General features: G+C 45.5%; 1 protein-coding gene across 1 annotated transcript; it reads left to right on the top strand.

The window, feature by feature from the left end:
* Positions 1-1,274: 1,274 nt before the first annotated feature.
* PSMD9 (proteasome 26S subunit, non-ATPase 9) lies at positions 1,275-23,800 on the top strand. The gene is made up of 6 exons (XM_035016947.1): positions 1,275-1,592; positions 5,176-5,278; positions 8,467-8,678; positions 10,362-10,463; positions 21,913-22,001; positions 22,338-23,800. The coding sequence occupies exons 1-6, from the start codon at positions 1,455-1,457 to the stop codon at positions 22,363-22,365; spliced, it is 672 nt and encodes a 223-aa protein (XP_034872838.1). The 5' UTR covers positions 1,275-1,454; the 3' UTR covers positions 22,366-23,800.
* Positions 23,801-24,564: the final 764 nt, after the last annotated feature.

Genomic DNA, 24,564 nt, shown 5'->3' with positions numbered 1-24,564 from the left:
GCCACCCAGGCGCCCCAAGCCTGTTGTTTTGAAGAGTGTTCTTTAATTTGGATTTGTGTTTATTTACCGTGATTAGATTTAGGACAAACATGTTTGAATACTGCATAGGTGATGGTGTGTCCTTTTCACTGCAAAATATTAGGGGGCACATGTTTGGATGTCTAGTTTCATCATTCGGTTAAGCTGGGTTGAAAATTTGGAAGCTTATTCTGCTGTTTGGGCAAGTTGGTTATTGAAAGGGTTTTCTCAGTTGTCAAATGAGGACAATAATAATCCTGGTTTCACAAGGTTGTTGAATTGATACATGTAAGGCACTTAGAACAGTGTCTGGCACATTGTAAGTATTTGATAAATTATGATCATCACTATGTTTGCGAAAATTTATAGAGGCCTTAATATGTAAGAGGCACTGAGTCGTAACTCAATTCTTTACCTTTCCAGCTCCTGGGACAGGGTACGACATAGAGGAGACAGTCAATAAATATTTGTTGGCAAAATGACAGCTCTGAGATATATTGCTATCAATATCCAACCATTTTATAGATGAGGAAACAGGCTCAGAGCAGTGAAGTAATTTACCTAGGGTCATGTACGTTGCAGTAAGTGGCAAGAACCAGACTTGAACCTAAGCTTGTAGGGTCTGTAAAATGGGGGATAAGGAGGGGCACCTGGCTGGCTCGGCCAGTGGAGCATGTGACTCTTGATCTCGGGGCTTGCAAGTTCCAGCCCCGCGTTGGGTTTGGAGATTACTTAAAAGTAATAAAATCTTAGAGTGCCTGGGTGGTTCAGTCGGTTGAGCATCTGACTGTTGATATCCGCTCAGGTCATGATGTCAAGGTCATGAGATGGACCCCCCCCCCCCCCCCGCCCCGTTTCAGGCGTGGGGCATCCTTAGGATTCTCTCTCTCCCTCTGCCCCTCCCCACCTCCCGCGTGCACACTCTCTCTCTAAAAAATAATAATAATATTAATAATAATTTAAAAAAATAACATCTTTTAAAAAATGGGGGGTAAGGAATCTGAATGTGTTTTGTTACCTCTCAAGGGCTGGGTAGATGTGAAGAGCTGAACTGGAGCGCCCCGCACAGTGCTCTGGCAAAAACATGTGGTAGGCACTCAATAGATGTCTGCTGAATGAATGTGAAAGCGAACGGGTCATCGAGGGAGAGATCATCTTGTTCTGGCTGGTGAGGGACCTGGAACCCATTCCTCCCCATACTGGCCTTCCCCAGTCACCAGAAGATTCCCCAGTTCCAGCAGGGTGTGGCTTCCGGAGACCCCGCCCCCAAACCCCGCCCCTCCCTTCAACTGCGGCTCGCGGATGGCGAGGAATTTTGGCTCGCGGATGGCGAGGAATTTTGGCTCGCGGGCGAACCCGTAGCCGCAGTCTCCTCGGGCGTCCGCATCCCGGAAGCCGGGAAGCCTCGTGTCCAGGACCCCGCGCGGAGGTCCACGATGTCGGAGGGCGAAACTAGACAGAGCGAAGACTCCCCGCAGGCCGGCGCGGTGACAGTCAGCGACGTGCAGGAGCTCATACGGCGCAAGGAGGAGATCGAGGCGCAGATCAAAGCCAATTATGACGTGCTGGAGAGCGTGAGTGGGCTCGGGGCTCCCGGGCGGGCGTCGGGGGGAGCCCAGGCCCTCCTGACCTGGGAGGATTGGGAGGCCGGGGCGGTCTGCGTTTGAGCTCTTCGCAGTGGCGCTCTCCCTCCGCGGGAGGCTCAAAGCGCGGCAACTGCGGCCTCTGTCGGCAGCAGGCAGGAGGCACCTAAGAGCAATGGGTGTTGGTATACAGCAAGCGTTTATGGAGCCCTTACCGTGTGCCGGGCGCTGTTTTATTTTTTATTTTTATATTTTTTAAAGATTTTATTTATTTGACAGAGAGAGAGAGAGAGCGAGATCACAATAGGCAGACAGGCAGGCAGAGGGAGAGGGAGAAGCAGGCTCCCCGCTGATCACAGAGCCCGATGTGGGGCTCGATGCCAGGACCCTGGGATCATGACCTGAGCCGAAGGCAGATGCTTAACCATCTGAGCCACCCAGGCGTCCCATGGGCGCTGTTTTAATTGCTTTACATTGGTTAGCTCATTTAACCCTTGCAGCAACCTTTTGAGGTGAGTTCTACTATTCCCCCCATTTTAGGGATGAGGAAACAGAGGCGTTACTTAACTTAAGCCTGCCTCAGGCCACAGAGCTAATAAATTTGCAGAGGCGGGGTGATAATCACCACCATCGTCAGTCCTTGTTGAACGTGTACCAGAAGATCTGTGCTTTGCTAACCCACTTCAGGTCAGAACTTCTTAAACTTTCACGTGTTTGGCAAGCCCCTGGGGATCTGTTAAAATTCAGTTTCTGACGAGGACGGGGCGCGCAGGTGCAGATGCTGTATTTTTAGCAAATTCCCAGCGATGCTGATGCTACTGCTCGAAAGACCGAGCTTTGAGTGACAGGTAAGGCGCCTTATCATCCGGAACTGAGGCCCAGGGTGAGGCAAACCCTTGTCTAGGGTCATGTAGCTAGGAAGTGGCCTAGTTCCCAGGTCTGTCTGACTCCAAAACTGGTAGTTTTTCTTAGGACAATTGGTGTAAAATCACAAATCAATTTGCAGAGGAAGTATAAATTAAATAAAGCCTATGTAGGGTGGATGGAATGCATTTGAGGTGATGGGAGTAAAATGGAAGCCTCAAATGGAGGCCCGGGTACCATTTATTATATGCCTGAAGGGTGCTGGTTTATGTATGTGTTACATCACAAAATCCACACAACCACCTTGTGAAGTTAGTATGTTACTCTGAGACTCAGAAAGGGGAGGTCACTTGCTTAGAGTCACAAAATGAGATTCAGATCTCAGGCCTGTTGAATCCAGAACTTGTGTTTTCAAGCATTATGCTAACAATTTTCCGAGCTTTATTTTATACCTCAAACAGGTATCCATAATACCTCCTGTACTGCTTTCCCTGGGTATTTTTCTTTATGTTGATCCACTTTTTTACTTAACTTATCTTAAATGGAAATTTTATAACTCTACAGCATATGAAAAAACTGGGAATTTTTCCCCTTAAATATAAGATAAAAATGCATATCAAGGTGATGTAGTATGTTCATTCTTTTTTACTAGCTACCATTGCTGGCTGAAAGCTTTAAGCCTGAAGCCCTGCTCTGTGATTATTTTTTTTAAAAAGGGGGCAAAGCTAAAACTATAAATCTCTTAGAATAAAACATAGTAAATTTTTGTGACCTTGGATCAGGCAAAGCCTTCTTAGATGTGATGCCAAAATCACAAGCAACGAAAGAAAAAAGATAGATGAATCGGACTTCATCAGAATTTAAAATGTGTGTCTCAAAAGACACAGTCAAGAGAGGGAGAAGACAGTTCGCCAAATGGGAGAGGATATTTGCAGATACCTAACAAGGGGTGTAGAAAATACGAAGAACTCTTCCATCTCAATCCTAAAAAAGGCAAATAACTTGATTTAAAAAATCAGCCAAAGACCTTAACAGACGGCTCACCAAAGATCTATAGATGGCAAATAAGCTTATGGAAAGACACTCCAGGTCATATGTCATCAGAGAAATGCAAGTTAACAACCATGAAGTACTACTGCATAGGTGTCAGAATAGCCAGTGTTCACGATTCCAACTCCAGATGCTGCTGAGGATGTGGAGGAACTGATTCCGTGCTGGAGGGAACGCTAAAGTAGGGCAGTTTCTGACAAAGCCAAACACTCTCTTACCATACCATGCAGCAACTGGGTTCCATGGTATTTACCCAGAGGAGTTGAAAAACGTGTCCACACAAAAACCTTCATGACGTTCGTGGCAGCTTTTTTCACAGTTGCCAGAACTTGAGGTCACCAAGATGTCTTTGAGTCGGTGAATCGGTAAATAAGTTGTGGTGCCTCTAAACAATAGAATATTATTCAGTGCTAAAAATAAATGAGATGTCGACAGGGTTGGTTTCTTCTGGGGGCTCTGAGGGAGAGTCTGTTCCATGCCTCCGTCCTAGTTTCTGGTGGCTGCTGGCCATCCCTGGCTTGCAGTTGGTTAACTCCAGTCTCTGCCCCGGTCACTCCATCTTCTCTGTGTCCCGGATCCGCCTCTCTTCTCTGTAAGGATACCTGTCATTGGATTGAGAGCCCACCCTTAATCCAAGATGATCTCATCTCGAAAGCCTTAATTACATCTTCAGAGATCCTTTTTTTTTTTCCAAACAAGGCACATTGATAGTTCTGGAGGGTTAGGACTTGGGACACATCTTTTGGGGGCCACTGTTCACCTCACTGTGAATATGCCTAGCACCGTGCTAAGCACTCTACACAGGTCAACTCATTAATTCTCACGGCAGGTGCGAAGGGAGGCGAGTGCCAGTATTCCCATTTTATAATTGAGGAAGCTGAGGCTTGGAGAGGGGAAGGTCTTAACCAAGGGTACCCACGTTGTACACGGCAGAACTGAGATTCAAATCAGTCTAACCGACTGGAAACTCTCTGCCCTCCATTACACGACGCATTTCATTGCCTTTGTGCACCCTGCTCTGACTTACATAGGAAAAGACTTTAAAATGTTAAATATATTGTTTTGAATAGGGAATACGCGTCCATGGTCAAAATTCAAAAAGTCTACAAAAGGATAGAAAATGAAAAGTCCCTCTTCCTTCCCTGTCCCCTAGGCCACCCAATTCCTTTCCCCAGAGGCGATTGATATCAGTGAGTCCTTAAAGGGATGAAAACCTCTTTGAAATCCCTTTTAGATCCCTTTTTACTTTCCGAAAGAACCAAAGTCCTGCCACAGCTGGATGCTCTTTGGGGTTTTCACTCCCCTCCAGCTTCCAAGGCCACCAGCCAGGTATCAGCTGCTGTAGGAAGGAGGGTTTGGAGGAGTCCAGGAGGCTGGCCTTGGGGACGAAGCTCAAAAGAGTCTTTACTTTCTGCACTGTTCCAACTTCAAAAGAGGAGAACGGATTCATTCGTTACTTGTGTTATTAAAAGTCAATAAAAAAAAAATAGTGCCCCCTTCCGAGGGTGGTTGTGGGAGCATTTGGGGAAAGTATGTGGCCCATGCTGTGTGATTGGTATGTGGCAGCTTTGATTTCTGTTGCCTTGATGATGGCTGCGAAGGGGAAAAGGTCTTGAGGACTTCATACCTGTGAAGTCTTAAGCATGTTTCTTCCCTCTAGCAAAAAGGCGTGGGGATGAACGAGCCGCTGGTGGACTGCGAGGGCTACCCCCGGTCAGACGTGGACCTGTACCAAGTTCGAACCGCAAGGCACAACATCGTCTGTGAGTGGTGTGCGCGTGCGCAGCCGATCCCCCAGCTTGCAGCGAGGGAGGCTGAGGCACATGTGTGAAATCTCACTATTCTCTGCTTTCCTCTCTTCCACCTTGATGGGATTAGCTCACTCTCCTCTTCCAGGGACTGAGAACTGAGGAAATGGGGTGGCCTCTAGGGTTTGAAATTTATGGTTTCATTGTTCATTTTGTTTTTAAGGACTTGGCTTCGCTGTGGAAACTTCTCCGAAATGACGCTAGAAACCCAGGTCACAAATCGCTTACAATCCTAATCAGATCAGTTATGTGTTAGGAAGTACGTTCACCTGGTAAGAATAGTGACCTGACTGCGGCCACTCACACAGGAGTGTTCCGCCCCTCAGTACAGCCATGTGGAGGTCACCAGTGTGGGGCCGGCCGTCAGATCCCGGGCTCTGCCATCCTTAGAACATGTCATCCATCTTTAGGGTCACCATGTCCATGTGCCAGCCAGGAATGAAGGGAAGGAAGACGGTAGGAAGGGCAACAGGTCCTTTGCCAGCCAGTACCCTCCCTTTAAGGATCTGTCCTGCAGGTCCCACCTCCACCTTGTTGCATTGATTTCTGCTTTCCCCTCCTCGGCCCCTCTGCCTGCAAGACACGTTGGGGAATGTACCCCGTGGTGGGCATGTCACTGTCCTAAATAAAGTCATTTATTTGTTTATAGTTGAGGAACAAGTTGAGAGTAGCAGTTGGGGAGTATCTTAGTTTTCTGTTTCTGCTGTAACAAATACCCACAGACTTAGTGACTGCAAATGTCCCAGATTTATTGTCTTAAAATAATCAGATACCCAAATCAGTGTTGCTGGGCTAAGATCAAAGTGTTGGCAGGGCTGTGTTCCTTCTGGAGGCTCTAGGGAAGAGCCCGTTTCTTTATCTTTTCCCAGCTTCTGGAGGTGCCTATGTCCCGTGGCTCAGAGCCCCTCCCGTCCCCAAAGCCATCACCTGCACCTCCCAACCTCTGGTCCACCCATCCCACCTCTTTCACTCTCTGCCTCCCGCTTTCACTTATGAAGACCCTTGTGATCACACTGGGCCCCCCATCTGGGTAATCCAGGATGATCTTCCCACCCAGTATCCTGAACTTAACCACATCTGTAAAGCCCCCTTTGCCTTGGAAAGTAACATATGGGCAGGTTCTGGGGACTGGCATGAGAACATGTTTGGGGCCGTTATTCATCCCTGCCACAGATGGGCAACCGGCAGCCTTTCCCCACAAAATCCTATTAGAGGGGAATTTATCGTGCACATTTTTCACTTAATGACCTCTGGTTTATGGGTCTGAATCTTGATTCCATCCCCAGCCTGTTTTGGTATAAGGCTGAGCTTCTCACTGGAGGCACAAGTAACCACAGGCGTGAGATACCTCTTGAGCTGCCAAGCGTCCCTCAAAGCTGCCATATAATCATAGAACAGCATCTTCGAGTATCACTTTTCCTTGTAGGTTTTGGGAAAAGAAGCATACCGTTTTTGTATTGAGACAAGTGGAAGACACAGAGTAGGGAAAAACGATGTTAAGACTGGAGGGAAATTTGGGGCTTTTGGCTAAACCCTCAGACTCCCGAGGGATGTGGCCTGCTTTCTTGGCATTTCGGATACTGAGGGAAATTGGAGAAGCAGAGTATACCGTGTGAGAGAGGGCACTGACTTATTTTTTTCCAGATGGTTACCCTGATGTTCCAACACCATTTATTAAATAGCCTATTCTTTCTCCATTAATTTAAAATGCTGCAGTATGACATAGGAAATTTTCAGACGTATTTAGGTATCTTAGTTGTTTGCATTGTTCTGTTGATATATCTCTTTGCTGATATCTCACTTTAAAAAAAATTTTTTTTTAAGATTTTATTTATTTATTTGAGAGAGAGAGAGGGAGAACACAAGCAGGGAGAGGAGTAGAGGGAGAGGGAGAAGCAGGCTCCCCGTTGAGCAGGGAGACCGATGCAGGGCTCAATCCCAGGACCCCAGGATCATGACCTGAGCCTAAGGCAGATGCTTAGCTGACTGAGCCACCCAGGCGTCCCTGTCTTTTTTTTTTTTTTTAAGTTTATTTATTTATTTTTTTAGTAATCTGTACATCCAGTGTAGAGCTTTAACTCACAACCCTGAGATCAAGAGTTGCATTCTCTTCTGACCGAGCCAGCCAGGTGCCCCAATACCACACTATCTTAATGACTTTATTATATTTAAGAATTTGGTTGAACAATTCTTTTTTTTTTTTTTTTAAGATTTTATCTATTTATTTGAGAGAGAGTGTGAGCAAGAGAGAGAGCATGAGCAGGGGGAGGGGCAGAAGGAAGGGAGAAGCAGAATCCCCGCTGAGCAGGGAGAGCCACACAAGATTCGATCCCAGGGCCCTGGGATCATGACCTGAACCGAAGGCAGACGCTTAACTGACTGAGCCACCCAGGCATCTGTGAGCAATTCTTACTGATCTTCTTTTGAAAAACTATTCTCAGAAGTTTTTTTTTTTTTTTAAGTAAAATCTACACTCAGCGTGGGGCTTGAACTCACTACCCCAGAGATCAAGAGTTGCATGCTTTTCCAACAGAGCCAGCCAGGCACCCCAGTTCTCCACATTTTGAATTAGCCATCAGTACTGAAAAAGAGGATTTTACCCCCAAATTTCTAATCTCTAGCTTATCTGCTATTATTTCTCCCAGACCGAACATCACCGGCCATGTATTAGTGGACTTAGGCATCATTTTTCCTTCCAGGGGCATTAGGAGAAAAGTGAAGTCCTTACACCCAGCTCACGGCACTCATTTGCATGGCCACCACACGTGCCCCGTGTATGCATTTGAGGCTGTGGATTCAGCGGGGCGATTTCTTGCTTCTCCTCACCTTTCAAGTCTCTGTTGAAATAGCGCTGCCTTTGGGAAGGCTTCCCTGATCTCCTAGACTGGCAAGGTCGGGTCCTGGCTGGCTCGCCCTCAGCAGCAGTCATCAGATGTTACAGTAATGACTTGTTCTTGAGCAGCTTTCCTTGCTGGACTGTGAGCGTCATGATGGTGGCCCCCTGTTGGCCACAGGTTTGCCCTCAGCCTCTAGTCCAGTGTCTGGCCGGGAATAAGTGCTTGGTAACTATTCAGTGAGTGGATGTGGGAGTCTGGTGTCCTCAGCCGTTCTCCTCGTCCGCTGATGTGGCGTTCTCCTCCCAGGCTTGCAGAATGATCACCAGGCCATCATGAAGCAGGTGGAAACGGCCTTGCACCAGCTGCACGCTCGAGACAAGGAGAAGCAGGCCCGGGACATGGCTGAGGCCCAGAGAGAGGCCATGAGCTACAACCAGGGCCAGAGGGAGGGCCTCAGCCCCCCTCAGGCCTTCGCCAAAGTGAACAGCATCAGCCCTGGCTCCCCTGCCGGTATTGCAGTAAGCCAATACCCCACCACCGAAATCCATCCCCAGAGGGTGCTGTGGGTCACGTAGCCTCGGGGTTGATGGGGGGGACCATGGGCAGACAGACCCATTGTCTCTCCATGCTGCAGCTGGACTCCACCCACTTACTTAGCAAGCACTGACTGAGTCCTGGGGGCCCAGCCCTGTGCTGGGGCCAGGGTTTTGGAGAGGAGTCAGCCCCTGCTGCTCACTAACCTGGTCAGGGAGGGGCCTGAGACACAAGGTAGAAGGTGATAAATATTCCGAGAGAGGGAAAGAGGATCTCTTGGGCTTATTTCAGCCAGGCACTAAGTAGTAGACATGAAAAGGACAACAGTAGCTGCCATTTACTGAGTCCTTGCTTTGCACCAGCTGTCTGCCAAGCGAGTTCTAGATCTTACCTGGCATATTCTTAAAAGTTTAAAACGGCTTTATTGAGGAACTGTTCACACACCATAAAATTTTACCCATTTGAAGTATACAAGTCCGTGGCTTTTAATGTATTCACAGAGCTGTGCATCCATCACTGCAAGCAGTTTTAGAACATTCTCATTATTCTGAAAAGAAACTCTATACTGATTAGCCATCAGCCCCCAATCCCATCCCCCCCAGCCCCTTGCAACTAGTCCGCTTTCCGTCTATGAATTTGCCTATTTTGGATGTTTCATATAAATGGAATTATATATGACCCTTTATGACCGGCTTTTCCCACTTAGTATCATGTGTTCAGGGTTCATCTGTGATAGAACATGTATCTCTATTTGTTTCCTTTTTTATGGCCGGGTAATATTCTGTTGTGTGGATATGTCCCATCGATTTTATCCATTCATCAGTTCATGAACATTTGGTGTCTGTCTTTTGGCTGTTATGAATAATGTGACTCTGAACATCATGTTCAAGTTTTTATGTGGCTATGTAGTTAGCATTTAATCCCACAGCCACCTTCTGGGGTAGGCACTGATCTTAACCCCATTTTACCCACGAACAAAGCCTCTAAGACCTGAAGTAACTGGTGCCAAGACACATAGCTCCTCAGCTATGGAACTGGGTCCTGAACCCAGGTCCTGCCAGAAGTCTCTAATGATCACAAGATGGTAAGTCACACATGAGCTTCGTTTTACTCGCTCCTCTATGCACAGCATCTAGCACAGGGCTGTAGTTGGCCCACGACAAATATTTGTGGAAGGAATGAATGAATCGTGATCTGTGTTCTTAGAATGAAAGGATCACACTAGTCCTCGGTCAGCCTTGTGCCTGTGGCTGTTTGTCTGGGGACCTCTAGGGCAAACCTGCCTAAATTCTGACTGCTGAACAAAATAGGCCCAGATTGGCCTGCCTCTTCTCGCCCCTGACCCCAGAAGACAGCATTTGGCTTTTCCCCCACATTCTTTACAGCCTGTACCGCCACCAGCTTTTATCAGACATTGGGCAGATCTGGCCCCCTTTTACTAGATCTGTCCTAGAAGGAATCCCCAGGAGGAGGTGGCCCAGTTACCCACCGCCGCCGCCCTCCATGTGAGGTAGCTAAATCCCTGACCTCTTTGCTTTGTGCCTGCCACTCTTCCCCGCAGAAAACAAGCTCTTGGCCTGGACGTTAAATTGGGCATGGAAGGGTAAAGAACACCAGAAGCACATTTAACCTCTGCCCTGGTTTTCTATTTTCTCCTCTCTCTTTAGGGTCTGCAGGTGGATGACGAGATTGTGGAGTTTGGTTCTGTGAACACCCAGAACTTCCAGTCTCTGCATAACATTGCCGGTGTGGTACAGCACAGTGAGGGGGTGAGTTGGAGGTCACCCAACCTGATCAGTAACCCTAGAATTGCCCCGGGGCCAGGAATTGGCACTGGGGTCTTTGCTGCCTTCACAGAGCTGTTGCTCAGGCACAGGGCCTTTGCACTTGCTGTTCTTTCTGCCTGGAAAGCTTTTTCTCCCTTATCTCCGTCCCTTATCTTGTACAAATGACACCTGGGTGGGGCCTTTGCAGCCGCCCTATATAACTATATAAATACTCCTTCCCTGCTTCCTATCCTTTCTTTTTTTTTTTTTTTTTTAAAGATTTTATTTATTTATTTGAGAGAGAGAGAGTGAGAGACAGAGAGCATGAGAGGGAGGAGGGTCAGAGGGAGAAGCAGACTCCCTGCCGAGCAAGGAGCCTGATGCGGGACTCGATCCCGGGACTCCAGGATCATGACCTGAGCCGAAGGCAGTCGCTTAACCAACTGAGCCACCCAGGCGCCCTTTTTTTTTTTTTAAGATTTTATTTATTTATTCATGAGAGACAGAGAGAGAGAGAGAGAAGCAGAGGGAGAAGCAGGCTCCCAAGGAGCAGAGAGCCCGATGCGGGACTCGATCCCAGGACTCTGGGATCATGACCTGAGCCGAAGGCAGACGCTTAACCGTCTGAGCCACCCAGGCGCCCCCTATCCTGCTTTCATTCAACAGTATTTCTTGAAGATCTTTGCATTTTCACATACCTTGCTCTTTTGTACTGCTGCATAGCACTCCATTGTAGGAACAGACCCCAGTTTGTCCATCCCCTGCCTTATCAGGGGACGTTTTGGTTATTTTTGGTTTTATACTAGCATGAACAGTCATATATTCTTGTTCGGTACTACTTCTTGATGTAAATACCAGAAAGTAGAATTACAGGCTCTCAGTGGATGATACACACTTATGGTAGGTAATCCAAAACAGTGTCACTAATTTATACCCCGGCCAACAGTATGTGAGTGTATCATATCATCCATAGTACTCTGTATTGCTGATCTTTTAACATTTTTGCTAAAACAGCATCTTTTTTTTTTTTTTAAAGATTTTATTTATTTATTTGAGACAGAGAGAATGAGAGACAGAGAGCATGAGAGGGAGGAGGGTCAGAGGGAGAAGCAGACTCCCTGCCGAGCAGAGAGCCTGATGCGGGACTCGATCCCGGGACTCCAGGATCATGACCTGAGCCGAAGGCAGTCGCTTAACCAACTGAGCCACCCAGGCGCCCTGCTAAAACAGCATCTTATTTTAATTTGTATTTTCCTGATTACCAGTGAGGTTGAGTATCTTTATTTTATATGTGCATTAATGTTCATATTTTCATTTCTGTGGATTGTCTGTTTATATTTTTTCCCATTGGGTTGTCTTTAAAAAAAAATTGATTTGTAGGAATTTTTTTAACATACTCCAGATACGAAACCTTTGCCTGTTTTCATGCTATATATGTTTCTCCTGATTAGCTCCTTGTCTTTTTTTTTTTTTAAGATTTTATTTATTTATTTGACAGAGTGAGTGAGAGAGCACAAGCAGGGGGAACAGTAGAGGGAGAGGGAGAAGCAGGCTCTCCGCCAAGCAGGGAGCCTGATGCGGGGCTCGATCCCAGGACCCTGGGATCATGACCTGAGCTGAAGGCAGACGCTTAACCATCTGAGCCACCCAGGCGCCCTTGCTCCTTGTCTTTTAACTTAGTTTATGGTGACTAATTACTTGGAAGTTTTTTTTTTTTAAGTTACTTAGATAACCATTTTGTTAAATTTGTTAATATTACAAGGTCTTCCCTGCCAAAACCATACCTGAGAATTTAAGGAAATACGGGACAGTACATGGTAGCAAAGCACAATTCAAGCAGGAATACGTTAGAACTGCTTCATGCGCAGATTGACAGTTTCAGTCCTTGAAAATATAATAAGGGTTGGGATTCGAAATTGGCTGCAGTCTTCCAGTTTCTGGAATAGTACTCCTTTAAATAGCATTTCCACCTGATCACCTCAGCTCATGGCTCAGTAATGTAACTTTAACAAAAGTTATCTTGGCAAAGATCCACACTTTGCAGGAGAAATGTGGGACTCAAAGTCTACAGAAATTATCTATGAAAGTTTTTCATTCCCATATGAAATGTTCGGTTTAACCCACAGTTTCTGGTTTGTCTTGTGCCCACTCAGCTGCTTGGCTGTGCTGCTCATCCACATGTAACTCGTCGGAAGGCAGGCATTGGGCCGAAATACAGTCGGTTGGTGTCTGTGCCCCAGCCAGAGGTCAGGCCTTCATTTCTTCACCGACACCTCCAGCAAATCTGTACTTGCATGGAAGTTCAAAATTCTGATTTTGACAAATTCATCAGTTTCTTGCTTTATGGCTTTTGCATTTTGTGTCTGCTTAAGGAAGTTCTTCTCATACTTTTATTGATTTGTTTTTAGTTTTTCTTTAATCCATCTGGAATTGATCTATTATTATTATTTATTATTATTTATTTATTTTGAGAGAGAGAGAGAGGCAGGAGGAGGGGCAGAGGGAGAGAGAGAATCTTTGGCAGGCTCCACGCCCAGCGTGGAGCCCAACACGGGCTCAGTCTCATAACCCTGAGATCATAACTTGAGCCAAAATCAAGAGTCGGCTGCTTAACCGACTGAGCCAGCCAGGTGCCCCAATTTTCTGTTATTTTTTTAATAATGGTTTTGAGGTATAATTCACATACCATACAGTTCCCCCATTTAAAGTGCATAACTCAGGGCACCTGGTTGGCTCAGTCGGTGAGCATGTGACTTTTGATCTTGGGGTTGTGAATTTGAGCTCCACATTGGGTGTAGAGATTACTTAAAAAAATAAAATCTTTTAAAAAAAACCCTGCAGGGGCACCTGGGTGGCTCAGTCATTAAGCATCTGCCTTCGGCTCAGGTCATGATCTCAGGGTCCTGGGATCGAGCCCCGCATTGGGCTCCCTGCTTGGTGGGAAGCCTGCTTCTCCCTCTCCCACTCCCCCTGCTTGTGTTCCTGCTCTCACTGTGTCTCTCTCTGTCAAATAAATAAATAAAATCTTAAAAAAAAACCCAAACCCTGCATAGCTCAGTGGTTTTTAGTATATTCATAGAACTGTGCATCCATCACCACAATCAATTTTAGAACATTTTCACACCTCGAAAATCAACTCCATACCCATTAGCGGTCACTCCCCCTTCCCCCTACCCACCAATCCCTAAAGCACTAAACTTTTGTCTCTATGGATCTGCTTATTCTGGACATTTCATATAAATGGGATCGTATAATACGTGATATTTTGTGATTAACTTCCTTTTTTTAGCATCACGTTTTCAAGGTTCATCCATGTTGTAGCAGGTTTCAGTACTTCATTCCTTTCTATGGCTGAGTCCTATCCTATTGTATGGATATACATTACTTACCCATTTTATTTATCCGTTCGTCAGTTGATGAGTATTAGGTTTGGTTCCACTTCTTGGTTATTGTGAATAATACTTCTGTGAACATTCATGTATAAGATATTGTGTGGACATTTGTTGTATATACAACAATTTAGTATATACCTCATCTGATATTTATTTTGTGAATGGTGTTAGGTGGGGTACCAAACTTTTTTTTCCCCAGATGGACAGTAGTTGTCCCTGTACCATTAGTGAATAGTTAATACTTTACCCACTCATTTCTATTGCCACCTGTTATATGTCAAATTCCTGTAAGTGGGATTCTTATTCTTTATTATCCATTGGTCTGTTTGTTCTGAACCTTTCTGGGGTTCCCTGGAACAAATCCCTTTGTTCTTTATCAGCTTCTTCTTCTTTTTTAAGATTTTATTTATTTATTTGAGAGACAGAGAGAGAGAGAGAGCATGAGTGGGGGAGGGGACAGAGGGAGAGGGAGAAGCAGGCTCCCTGCTGAGTGTGGAGCCTGATGCAGGGCTTGACCCAGGACCCTGAGATCATGACCTGAGCCGAAGGCAGACACTTAACCAACTGAGCCACCCAGGTGCCCCATCAGCTTCTTTTTAACCTGTTGCCATAAAGGGTGTATTAGTTGTTTATTGTTGAGTAAAAAAGTAAAGACTGGCTGCAGTCTTCCAGTTTCTGGCATAGTACTCCTTTAAATAGCAAAAAAAGCAAAGCAAAAAGCAAAAAAAATAACAGAAGATTGGGGCACCTGGCTGGCTCAGTCGGTTAAGCAGCTTAAATTTATTATCTCTCACAGTTTCTGAGGGTTGGACATCCAGGAGTGTTTTAGCTGGGTGTTTCTGGCTTACGGTCTCATGAGGTTGTAGTCAAGATGTTGGCAGCAGCTGCAGTCATCTGAAGGCTCGACTGATGTTAGAATATCTGTTTCCGAGATGCCTCACTCACATGGCTGATGGCACATCAGTTCCTCGTCGTTCTGGCCTCTCCATAGTGCTGCTAGGCGTGTCCTCACAACATGGCGGCCGCTTCCCCCAGAGTGAGCCGTCCAAGCGAGAGCAGAGAGGAGGTTGCGGAGTCGCCTTTGACCCAGTCTCTGAAGACGCACATTTTCACTTCCACATCATTCTGTTCATTAGAAGGGACTCACCAAGTCCAGCCCACACTCAAAGTAGGGGAATTAGCCTTTACCTCTTGAAGGAATATCAAAGAATTTATGGGCATTTTCTAGAACCCACCACACAGGGTTTCTGATTTCTCTACTTGCTTAGTTACCACTTGTCCAGTTTCTGTTGGCTTTTCATTTTGGTGCCTTCTCTCATCTTTGCAGTCTCCTTCCATGTGATTTATTTGTCTTGTGGTGGTGTTCCTTTGTTACCCCTTGGCTGTCCTGTCATGATGTTAGTGAGGGTTCTAGATGTCGGTTTGTTCTGTTATGTTTACCCAGAGTCTCTCTTACTTTTTCACTCCTTTTCCCCAGGCTTTCCTAGTGTTACGGTTTTCTCACGTGTCTTGCTTACTGCACACACTTCTAAACTTTGCAGTTGCCTGGGCTCATTGTTACTGGTTTATTTTGTAAATATGTCTCTTGTTCTGGAAGAGGTAATACATACACATGTTTAAGACCAAATCAAAGAACATGTAATGAAAAATCTGTCTCTCCTCCAGAGGTAGCCACTTTGCAGCTGTGTGTCCTTCTGGGGTCGGTCTGTTCATATACCAGCCTATAGAGCTATTGGCTATTTTTATTAAGGGGTGATTTACCTACAGCAAAATTCACCCTTTACAGTGTACGGTCCTGGGAATTTTGACACATGTACATAGTCTGGTAACTGCCACTGTAATGAAGATCCAGAGCAATTCTGTCATCCTCCCCAAAATGGCCTCATAACCTCTTGTGGTTAACCCCTCCCCCAACCCTCACCCCACACAACCACCAATCTGTGCTCCATCCCTACAGTTTTACCTTTTCAAGAATGTCCTATAAATGGAACTGCACAGTATGGATGGCCTTTTAAATCTGGCTTCTTGCACTTTGCATTCTGCATCTGAGATTCTTCCACATTGTTGTGTGTGTCTGTTGTCCGCTCCTTTTTACTGCTCAGTAGCGCTCCACTGCGTAGATGAATGCCAGATGGTTTACCCATTTACCAGTGAGGGACATTTAGGTTGTTTCCAGTTTTTGGTGATTAGCGGTAACAGCTACTGATTTTTAGTCTGTCTTTTCTAGTTAAATATATTCTTAAGCTCTTCATAGATCTGTGAATCCTTTTTTTCTTATTGAGGTATAATCGACATATAACATTATGTTAGTTACGAGTGTACAGTGTAATGATTCAGTGTTTTTATACATTACAAAATGATCATCACGATAAGTCTAGTTAACAGCCATCACCGTGGTTACAGTTTTTTTTCTTGTGATGAGAACTTTTAAGGTTTACTCTCTTAGCAACTTTCAAATAGGCAATACAACATTATTATGAATATCACGCACAGCATGGTGACTATAGTTAATAACACTATGAATCCTTTTTTACAAAAGTAGTTATTGAACATTTTTAAGCAACAGCACCTTTTCTCAAATGAAATTTCTTGGGGAATTCCAATATATCAAACAGATAAAAGCTGAGCTGCTGGGGTGGGGAGTCTTCACCCCCTCAGGGCCCTGGATCCTCGTGGAACCAGAGTCCAACTTGAGAATCAAGGGTCAGCTTTGTGACTTTAGAAAAATGATACAGGGGCACCTGGGTGGCTCAGTTGGTTAAGTGACTGCCTTCGGCTCAGGTCATGATCCTGGAGTCCCGGGATCGAGTCCCACATCGGGCTCCCTGCTCAGCGGGGGGTCTGCTTCTCCCTCTGACCCTCCTCCCTCTCATGCTCTCTGTCTCTCATTCTCTCTCTCGCAAATAAAATCTTAAAAAAAAAAAAAAAAAAAAAAGATACAAAAAACCCCACCACATTCTATTGTTAGGTTTTTAGGTAGTTTCCAATTTTATGGAAACCTGGAAATTAATACTCTTTTTTTTTTTTAAGATTTAATTTATTTATTTGACAGAGAGACAGAAAGGAAACACAAGCAGGAGGGTGGGAGAGGGAGAAGCAGGCTTCCCGCTGAGCAGGGAGCCTGATGCGGGGCTCCATCCCAGGACCCTGAGATCATGACGTGAGTCAAAGGCAGACGCTTAACAACTGAGCCACCCAGGCGCCCCTGGAAATTAATACTCTTGTAGACAAATCTCTCTTTCTTTTGGTGTCTTTCCAAAGCTCAGTTTCTGCATCAGATGCATGCATTTTCAAAGGAAAAAAGAAAATCTTAAATTAAAAAAGAGTTATCTTTATTATAAACAACGCATGTTGTATTGAGCTGTGGAAAGGAATGGAGTGCTGACGTGCTATAACGTGGATGAACCTTGAAAGGATTTGTGCTAAGTAAAAGAAGCCAGACACAAAGGGCTGCGTATTTTAGAATTCTGTTTATGTGAAGTGTCCAGAACAGGCAGATCTGTGGAGACAGGAAGCATGTTGGTGGTCGGTCGCCCCGGGCTGAGTGGAGGCTGGATTGGGTCGACTGACTGCTAATGGTTGCAGGGGTCCTTTTGGGGGATGAAAATGTTCTTCAGTCAGGTAGTAGTCATGGTTGTACAAATGTCTGACTGTACGAAAATCCACTGAATTGTATACTTTAAAACGGGTTTATTGTATATGAATTATATCTCAAATAAATAAAAAGAATACATTTTTAGTGTAAAAGCATCAGGTAGGGCAAATGTTTTTGAAGAAAGAACAAAAGTCCTGGGTCTGTCCCTCCTAAGTCCCTTCCCTGCTCTGTTTGAGTGCTGGACTAGAGCGGGAACAACACAGATGAGCAGAAGGCCCTTGCCTCGGGAGCACTTTGGTGGAGAAGACAAACATTAGTCAAACGTAATTATACACTCTCATGAGTGTCATGAGGGAAAGTTCCAGAAGGCTAGGAGAGGAATGATGGGGTTAGGATAACCTTCCCGAGGATGTGACCTGTGAGCGTTAGAAGTTGATCAAGGGGGGTGCCTGGGTGGCTCAGTTGGTTAAGCGAGTGCCTTCGGCTCAGGTCATGATCCTGGAGTCCCGGGATCGAGTCCCGCATCAGGCTCCTTGCTCGGTGGGGAGTCTGCTTCTCCCTCTGACCCTCCTCCCTCTCATGCTCTCTGTCTCAAATAAATAAATAAAATCTTTAAAAAAAAAAAAAAAAAAGAAGAAGTTGATCAAGGTCTGGGGTTGCCTGGCTGGCTCAGTCGGTGGAGCATGCGACTCTTGATCTCGGGGTTGTGAGTTCAAGCCCCATGTTGATTGTGGAGATTACTTAAAGAATATAAAATCTTAAAAAAAAGAAGTTGATCACGGCTGGAGACTGGCAGGGGGATGGCGAGAGGAGCCTTCCAGCAGGGTCATGTCCCTGAGGGCCAGAGAAGTCGGTTGGAGCCCAGAGCAAGGAGGAAGGGAGTAGGGAGGGATGAGGTGGAGCTGGGAAGTTGGCAGGGGCCAGACTTCATGAGGCCTTGTGGTCCTATCAAGGTTTCATTCTTTTTTCTTGAGGAGAAGTAGAGAGCCATGCACACTTCCAAACTGAGGGTAACATAATGTAAGCAGCTTTGTATCTTGGAAAGATTTCTCCAGATGCTAGGTAGAGAGCTGATTGGAAGGCTGACAGTTTTAGCAGCCTGGTCAAGGGGTGATCTTGACTTTGGTGAATGGGCTGGAGGTGGAAGGAAGTGGGTAAATTAGAGAGACCTTTAGAATGTAAGTATATGGGCTTTAATATGATGCCCAGCCCGTGTCAAGGATGACCTCTGCGTTTCTAGCTTGTCTAAACATCATATCTTGCCTAGATATCATTTCTAGAACCAGAAGCACATCAATGTATCTCACACATTTCCTAAGTGTGGATGAATATGTCTATAGTGATTGCTTTTTGAAAAAGAAGGCAGGGGTACCTGGGTGGCTCAGTCGTTAAGCGTTGTCTGTCTTCGGCTCAGGTCATGATCCCAGGGTCCTGGGATAGAACCCCGCATCGGGCTCCCTGCTCGGCGGGAAGCCTGCTTCTCCCTCTCCCACTCCCCCTGCTTGTGTTCCCCTCTCTTGCTGTGTCTCTCTCTCTCTGTCAAATAAATAAATAAATAAATAAATAAAATCTTAAAAAAAAAAAGATCGGCCATAATTTTATTTATTTATTTTTATTTTTATTTTTTAAAAGATTTTATTTATGGGGCGCCTGGGTGGCTCAGTTGGTTAAGCGACTGCCTTCGGCTCAGGTCATGATCCTGCAGTCCCGGGATCGAGTCCCACATCGGGCTCCCTGCTCAGCGGAGGGTCTGCTTCTCCCTCTGACCCGCTTCCCTCTCGTGCTGTCTCTAATTCTCTCTCTCAAATAAATAAATAAAATCTTAAAAAAAAAAAAAGATTTTATTTATTTATTTGACAGAGACACGGTGAGAGAGGGAACACAAGCAGGGGGAGTGGGAGAGGGAGAAGCAGCCTTCCCGCGGAGGAGGGAGCCCGACACGGGGCTTGATCCAGGACCCTGGGATCATGACCTGAGCCGAAGACAGATGCTTAACAACTGAGCCACCCAGGCACCCTGCCATAATTTAAAAAATTGTGGCAAAATAGGGGTGCCTGGATGGCTCAGATGGCTAAACGTCTGCCTTTGGCTCAGGTCATGATCCCAGGGTCCTGGGATCGAGCCCCGCGTCGGGCTCCCTGCTCAACGGGGAGTCTGCTTTTCCCTCTCCCTCTGCTCATGCTCTCTCTCTCTCTCTCTCTCTGTATCTGTCTCAAATGAATAAATAAAATCTTTTTTAAAAAATTGTGACAAAATATACCTAACATAAAATGTAAACACTTTAACCATTCCCAAGAATGCAGTTCTCTGGCATTGTTCTGCAGCCATCTCCTTCATCCATCCGTAGAACTTTTTCAACTCTCCAAACTGAAACTCTGTACCTGTTAAACACTAACTTTCCATTCTCCTCTCCCCAAGCCTCTGGTGACCACTAACCTGCTTTCTGTCTCTATGAATTTGCTCTCAGTGGAATCAGACACTATTTCTCCTTTTGTGGCTGGTGGATTTCACTTAGCATAATGTCTTCTGGTCCATTCACATTGTGTGTGTCCGAATTTCCTTCCTCTTTAAGGCTAAATAACATTCCATTGGGTGAATAGACCACGTTTTGTTTATCCGTTTGTCCATTGATGGACACTTCGTTGGCTTCCATCTTTTGACTGTTACGAATAATGCTGTTATGAACAGGGGTATACAAATACCTATTCGAGGCCCTGCTTTCAATTCTTGGGGTATATACCAAGAGGTTTAATTGCAGGATTATGTGGGGGCTTCTGGGTAGTGCAGTCAGTTAGGCATCTGACTCTTGGTTTTGGCTCAGGTTTTGATCCTCAGGGTCATGAGATCAGGCCCCTCTTGGGGCTCCACGCGCAGAGCGGTGTCGGCTTGGGACTCCCTCTGCCCTTCCGCCTGCATGGTCTTTCTCTCTCAAATAAATAAATCTTTGAAAAAAAATTGCAGGATTATGTGGTAAATCTTTTATCAGTTTTTTGAGGAACAGCCATACTGTTTTCCACAGTGGCTGGCTATTTTTCATTTCCCCCAGCAGTGCACAAGGGTTCCAGTTTCTCCACATCCTCGCCAACTCTTGTCATTTCTGTTTTTGGATAGTAGCCGTCCTAGTGGATATGTAGTGATACCTCATTGTGGTTTTGATTTGTATTTCTTTAATGATTAGTGATGTGGAGCATCTTTTCATGTGCTTTTAGCCATTTGTTTCTCTTTTTTGGAGAAATGTCTACTTGTGTTTTTTGCTTATTTTTTAATTATTTTATTTGCTATTGTTGTGAGTTGCAGGAGTTCTTTACATATTCTGGATATTAATCCCTTATCAGATATATGATTTGCCAATATTTTCTCCCATTCTGTGAGTTACTTTTCACTCTGTTGATATACTCTGTTGATAGTGTCCTTTGATGCACAAAGTTCTAGATTTTGATGCACCTTGTAATTTGTAAGTTGCCTTCATATGTATTCTATTTTAATTTTTTACATCAAAGTAATACATACACATGCTAAAAACAAATTAATGGTACAGAAAGATATAAAAGTAGAGGTGCCTGGGTGCTCAGTTGGTTAAGCATCTGCCTTCAGCTCAGGTCATGATCCCTGGGTCCTGGAATTGGACCTGGAGTCTGAGCAGGGGGTATGCTTCTCCCTTTCCCTCTGCCATTCCCCCTGCTTGTGCTCTCTCGCTTGCTGTCTCTCAAATAAATAAAATCTTTAAAGAAAAAAGAAAAAAAAAAGAAAGATACAAAAGTAAATGTCATCTTCTTTCACTCTGAACTCCTAGTGCTTCTCTCTGCAAGTAACCATTGTTAACAGTTTTTTTGTATATCTTCCAGAGAGTTTTGTATGCATGAAGCAATATATATATGCCCTTTTATAAGGTATATTCAGGGGTGCCTCGCTGGCTCAGTTGGTAGAGCATTGAATTCTTAATCTCGGTTGAGAGTTCAAGCCCCACATTGCGCATGGAGCCTACTTAAAAAAGAATTTAAAAAATAAATAAAAAACAAACAAACACAAAAACGTATATTCAGATGGGTTCATACTTTGTTTTGTTTTTACTAAAACTGCTTCATTCACTATGCTATATTTGAGTAATACCTTATCGAGGGATATTTTGGGTATTTTCAGGTTTTGAATTTATTAACAGTCCTAGAAGGAACACTTTGTTCATATATCATCTTGTACTTCTGCAAAATGTATCTCATGTGTGCCTTTTTAAAGATTTTTTTTTTTGGTGGAGAGACATGTTTGTCCAGGAATACGCTACCAATTTGTGGCCCATCGGGTGCCCCAAGAGTGTCACATCCCCCACACTCTTGACAACTGCAGGACTATGATTAATATAAGCATCCTTACCACTCTGATGTGCAAAAGTCAGTATCTCGGCATTTTAGTCTGAATCTCTTTGAATACTAAACAGGTTGACTATAAAATGAGCTTATTTTCCTTTCAGAAACCCCTGAATGTGACAGTGATCCGCAGAGGGGAGAAACACCAGCTTAGACTTGTCCCAACCCGCTGGGCAGGAAAAGGACTGCTGGGGTAAAGTATCATTTCTGCTCACTGACAACTCCCTGTCAGTTGTCACTTGAGTGTGTGTCAGCCCTAAAGCTCTGGGGAGGAGGTGGGGGGGGGGGCACTGGGAAATGAGGGTGTTCCCCAGATTACCTGTAGAAACTCCTGATAAGCACCTGCAGCAGGAATGAGATTGCAGGTATGGAGGCAGAGGGAGCCCCGGTCACTCTGGTTCTTTCAATAACTGGGCATTTGCTTTAAAAGAATTAAAAGAATGCAGGTGAAACACTCAGAGGGCTCACTTTCTGGTCTTCTGAATGGAGCCACCAAATTTATGTTGTTCCTTTTCTTTTTTTCTTCCAGCTGCAACATTATTCCTTTGCAAAGATGATTGTCCCTGGGGAACAGTAATAGGAAAACATCTTCCCTTGTCCTGGATGTGGGTCTGGTGGGAATTTCTTCCTTCTCTTCTGTCCCCGAAGCTTAAGGATCTGGAAGAGGCTGGAAACCTGAACTTCTGGGTGAAGGAAATGCTGTGGCCTCCCAGTGTAATCTCTTGGGATTAAGGCATTGTTAACTTGATGTGTGCTTGGCATCTTTTGCAAATTAGGCCATGGCCCTAAATGGGAGTCCTCTGGATTGTGGGCCAGTGGGCGGGAGTTATTCTGGTAGGTGCTGATAGGACTTTATTCTTTTAGGATTTCTTTCCCCAAATAAACACAGGTTTCAGTGCTGATATGACCATGTTATCACCCCAACTGGATTTCTTTCTTTCTTTTTTTTTTTTAATTTTTTACTTAAATTTAGTTAACATGTAGTGCCAACTGAATTTCTTATGAACCTCTCAAACCAAAACTCAGACAGGAATTAGAACATTCTTACAGAAAGTTGGACAGGGGTGCCTAGCTTGCTCAGTCAGTGGAGCATACAACTCTTGATTTCGAGTTGTAGGTTCAAGCCCCATGTTGGGTGTAGAGCTTATTAAAAAAAAAAAAAGTTGGACAGAACAAGCATCAAACTTTAGTGAATGGCGTTTGCACCATCTGCATTTGCATTGTGTCATTGCTGCTCTGGATACAGAAATTATATCCTCTGGGGCCTCAACTGCTCCCTTGAAGAATAGGGAAAACCAGCAAGCTCCCCGGGTAGCTCACTGCAGTGTCCGCTTCCTCTTCTGTAAACCACTAGAGGGAAGCAAGCTCCGTTTGTTTCTGGAATAAAAAGCCTTGCAAATTACCTTCTAAATTGATTTTTTATAATTGAACCTCCTCATCATTCCCTCAGATCAACAGAAGTTTGTAAACTGCCAAGGTGTGCTTGATCGCTGATGGCAACCAGCAGTGTGTGCAGATCTGACTTCTTGAAAATGCTGATTCCTTCTTCCTTTTATTTTCTCTTTCACATGGCAACATGGGTTTCAGTGATTCTTAGTGACCCTGTGTTTTACTTTCTTCACCTTATCCCAGTGTTTATTTCCCCATTTCTTGCACACCGCTTTCTGTCTCAGAGGTGGTGTGGCCCATTCTGCTGAGGCATGCCTGGGTTCCTTGGGAATGGATTTGCTTGGGTTGGATACAGAAACCAGCTTGCCCTGACAGGAGTCAGCACTGGGGCGTGCTTTTCCAGCCATGGATTCTCATGCTCAGCTGGAAAACCTTCCTGTTGAGTGTGTTCCCCAAAAGTTACATCCACATGCACCCCCCCCTTGTAGCCACAGACATGCCGTGCTCACCAGCATTTGCTGTTTAAATTGTGTGTGCTGATTCCAAGTGTTTTCCAATCTCTTTTTATAAGCCTTAGATTATAATAAACACAGCTTGTACCATCCAGTTTGTTCCTTTTTTGAGATGTATGCTTATTAATCAACCGGCGTTGGGGCTTGGAGGGGGGGGGCGGGAAGAATCATTGACATTCTCCTAAAATGAGAGCACCAGAGTTTTCCGCGTCAGTGCCTTTGGCTGGCTTCCTGCAGGTCTCCCTTTAGAAACCTCGGGATGGTGTGTGAGATTGTAGCTGAGAGTCATTTTGAAATGATCCTAATAGGTTGAACCAAGCTGGTTTTGCAGACACATTTTGTGATAAGAGCAAGATCGTGTAGCCTACATAGTGTCATCCGAGCTAGCTAAAATACCGCGCCCATCATGGAGTGCCTTTGAGAAAGGGCTGCGTCTGAGAGACCGGCAAATTTAGTTTGCTTTTGGCAAAGAGAATTTTACCAAACAGCTCGTACTTCGCGTCGTCAGGCCTTCGGAAAGTCACAACTGCAGGTAGCCAGCGCTGCGGCTTCTGCGGCTTCTCCGGCTTCTCCGGCTTCGGCGGCGCCTTGGGAAGAAGTTGGGGGAGGGAGGCTACCTTGGCCGCGGGGGCCGCAGCCGCGCCTCTCCCCGGGGACCGCCAGGGGGCGTGCCGGCCCGCCCGCGGCAGAGCCTCGGGCACGTGACCACCGGCCGGCCCTCCCGCTTTACGGCCGGTCGCCGTGGCGGCGGTTACCTAGGGGACGGGGCTTGGGTGGCAACCGTAGCTATAGGGAGCGCGTGAAGGAGAAAGCGGCGGCCGCTGGAGGCTGCGGAGGTGACCGAGGGGTCCAGGC

Source organism: Mirounga leonina, unplaced genomic scaffold (genome assembly GCF_011800145.1).
Source record: "Mirounga leonina isolate KUSES-001 unplaced genomic scaffold, KU_Mleo_1.0 Mir_171, whole genome shotgun sequence".
NCBI lineage: Eukaryota > Metazoa > Chordata > Mammalia > Carnivora > Phocidae > Mirounga > Mirounga leonina.
This window is presented reverse-complemented; position numbering and strand designations above follow the sequence as displayed.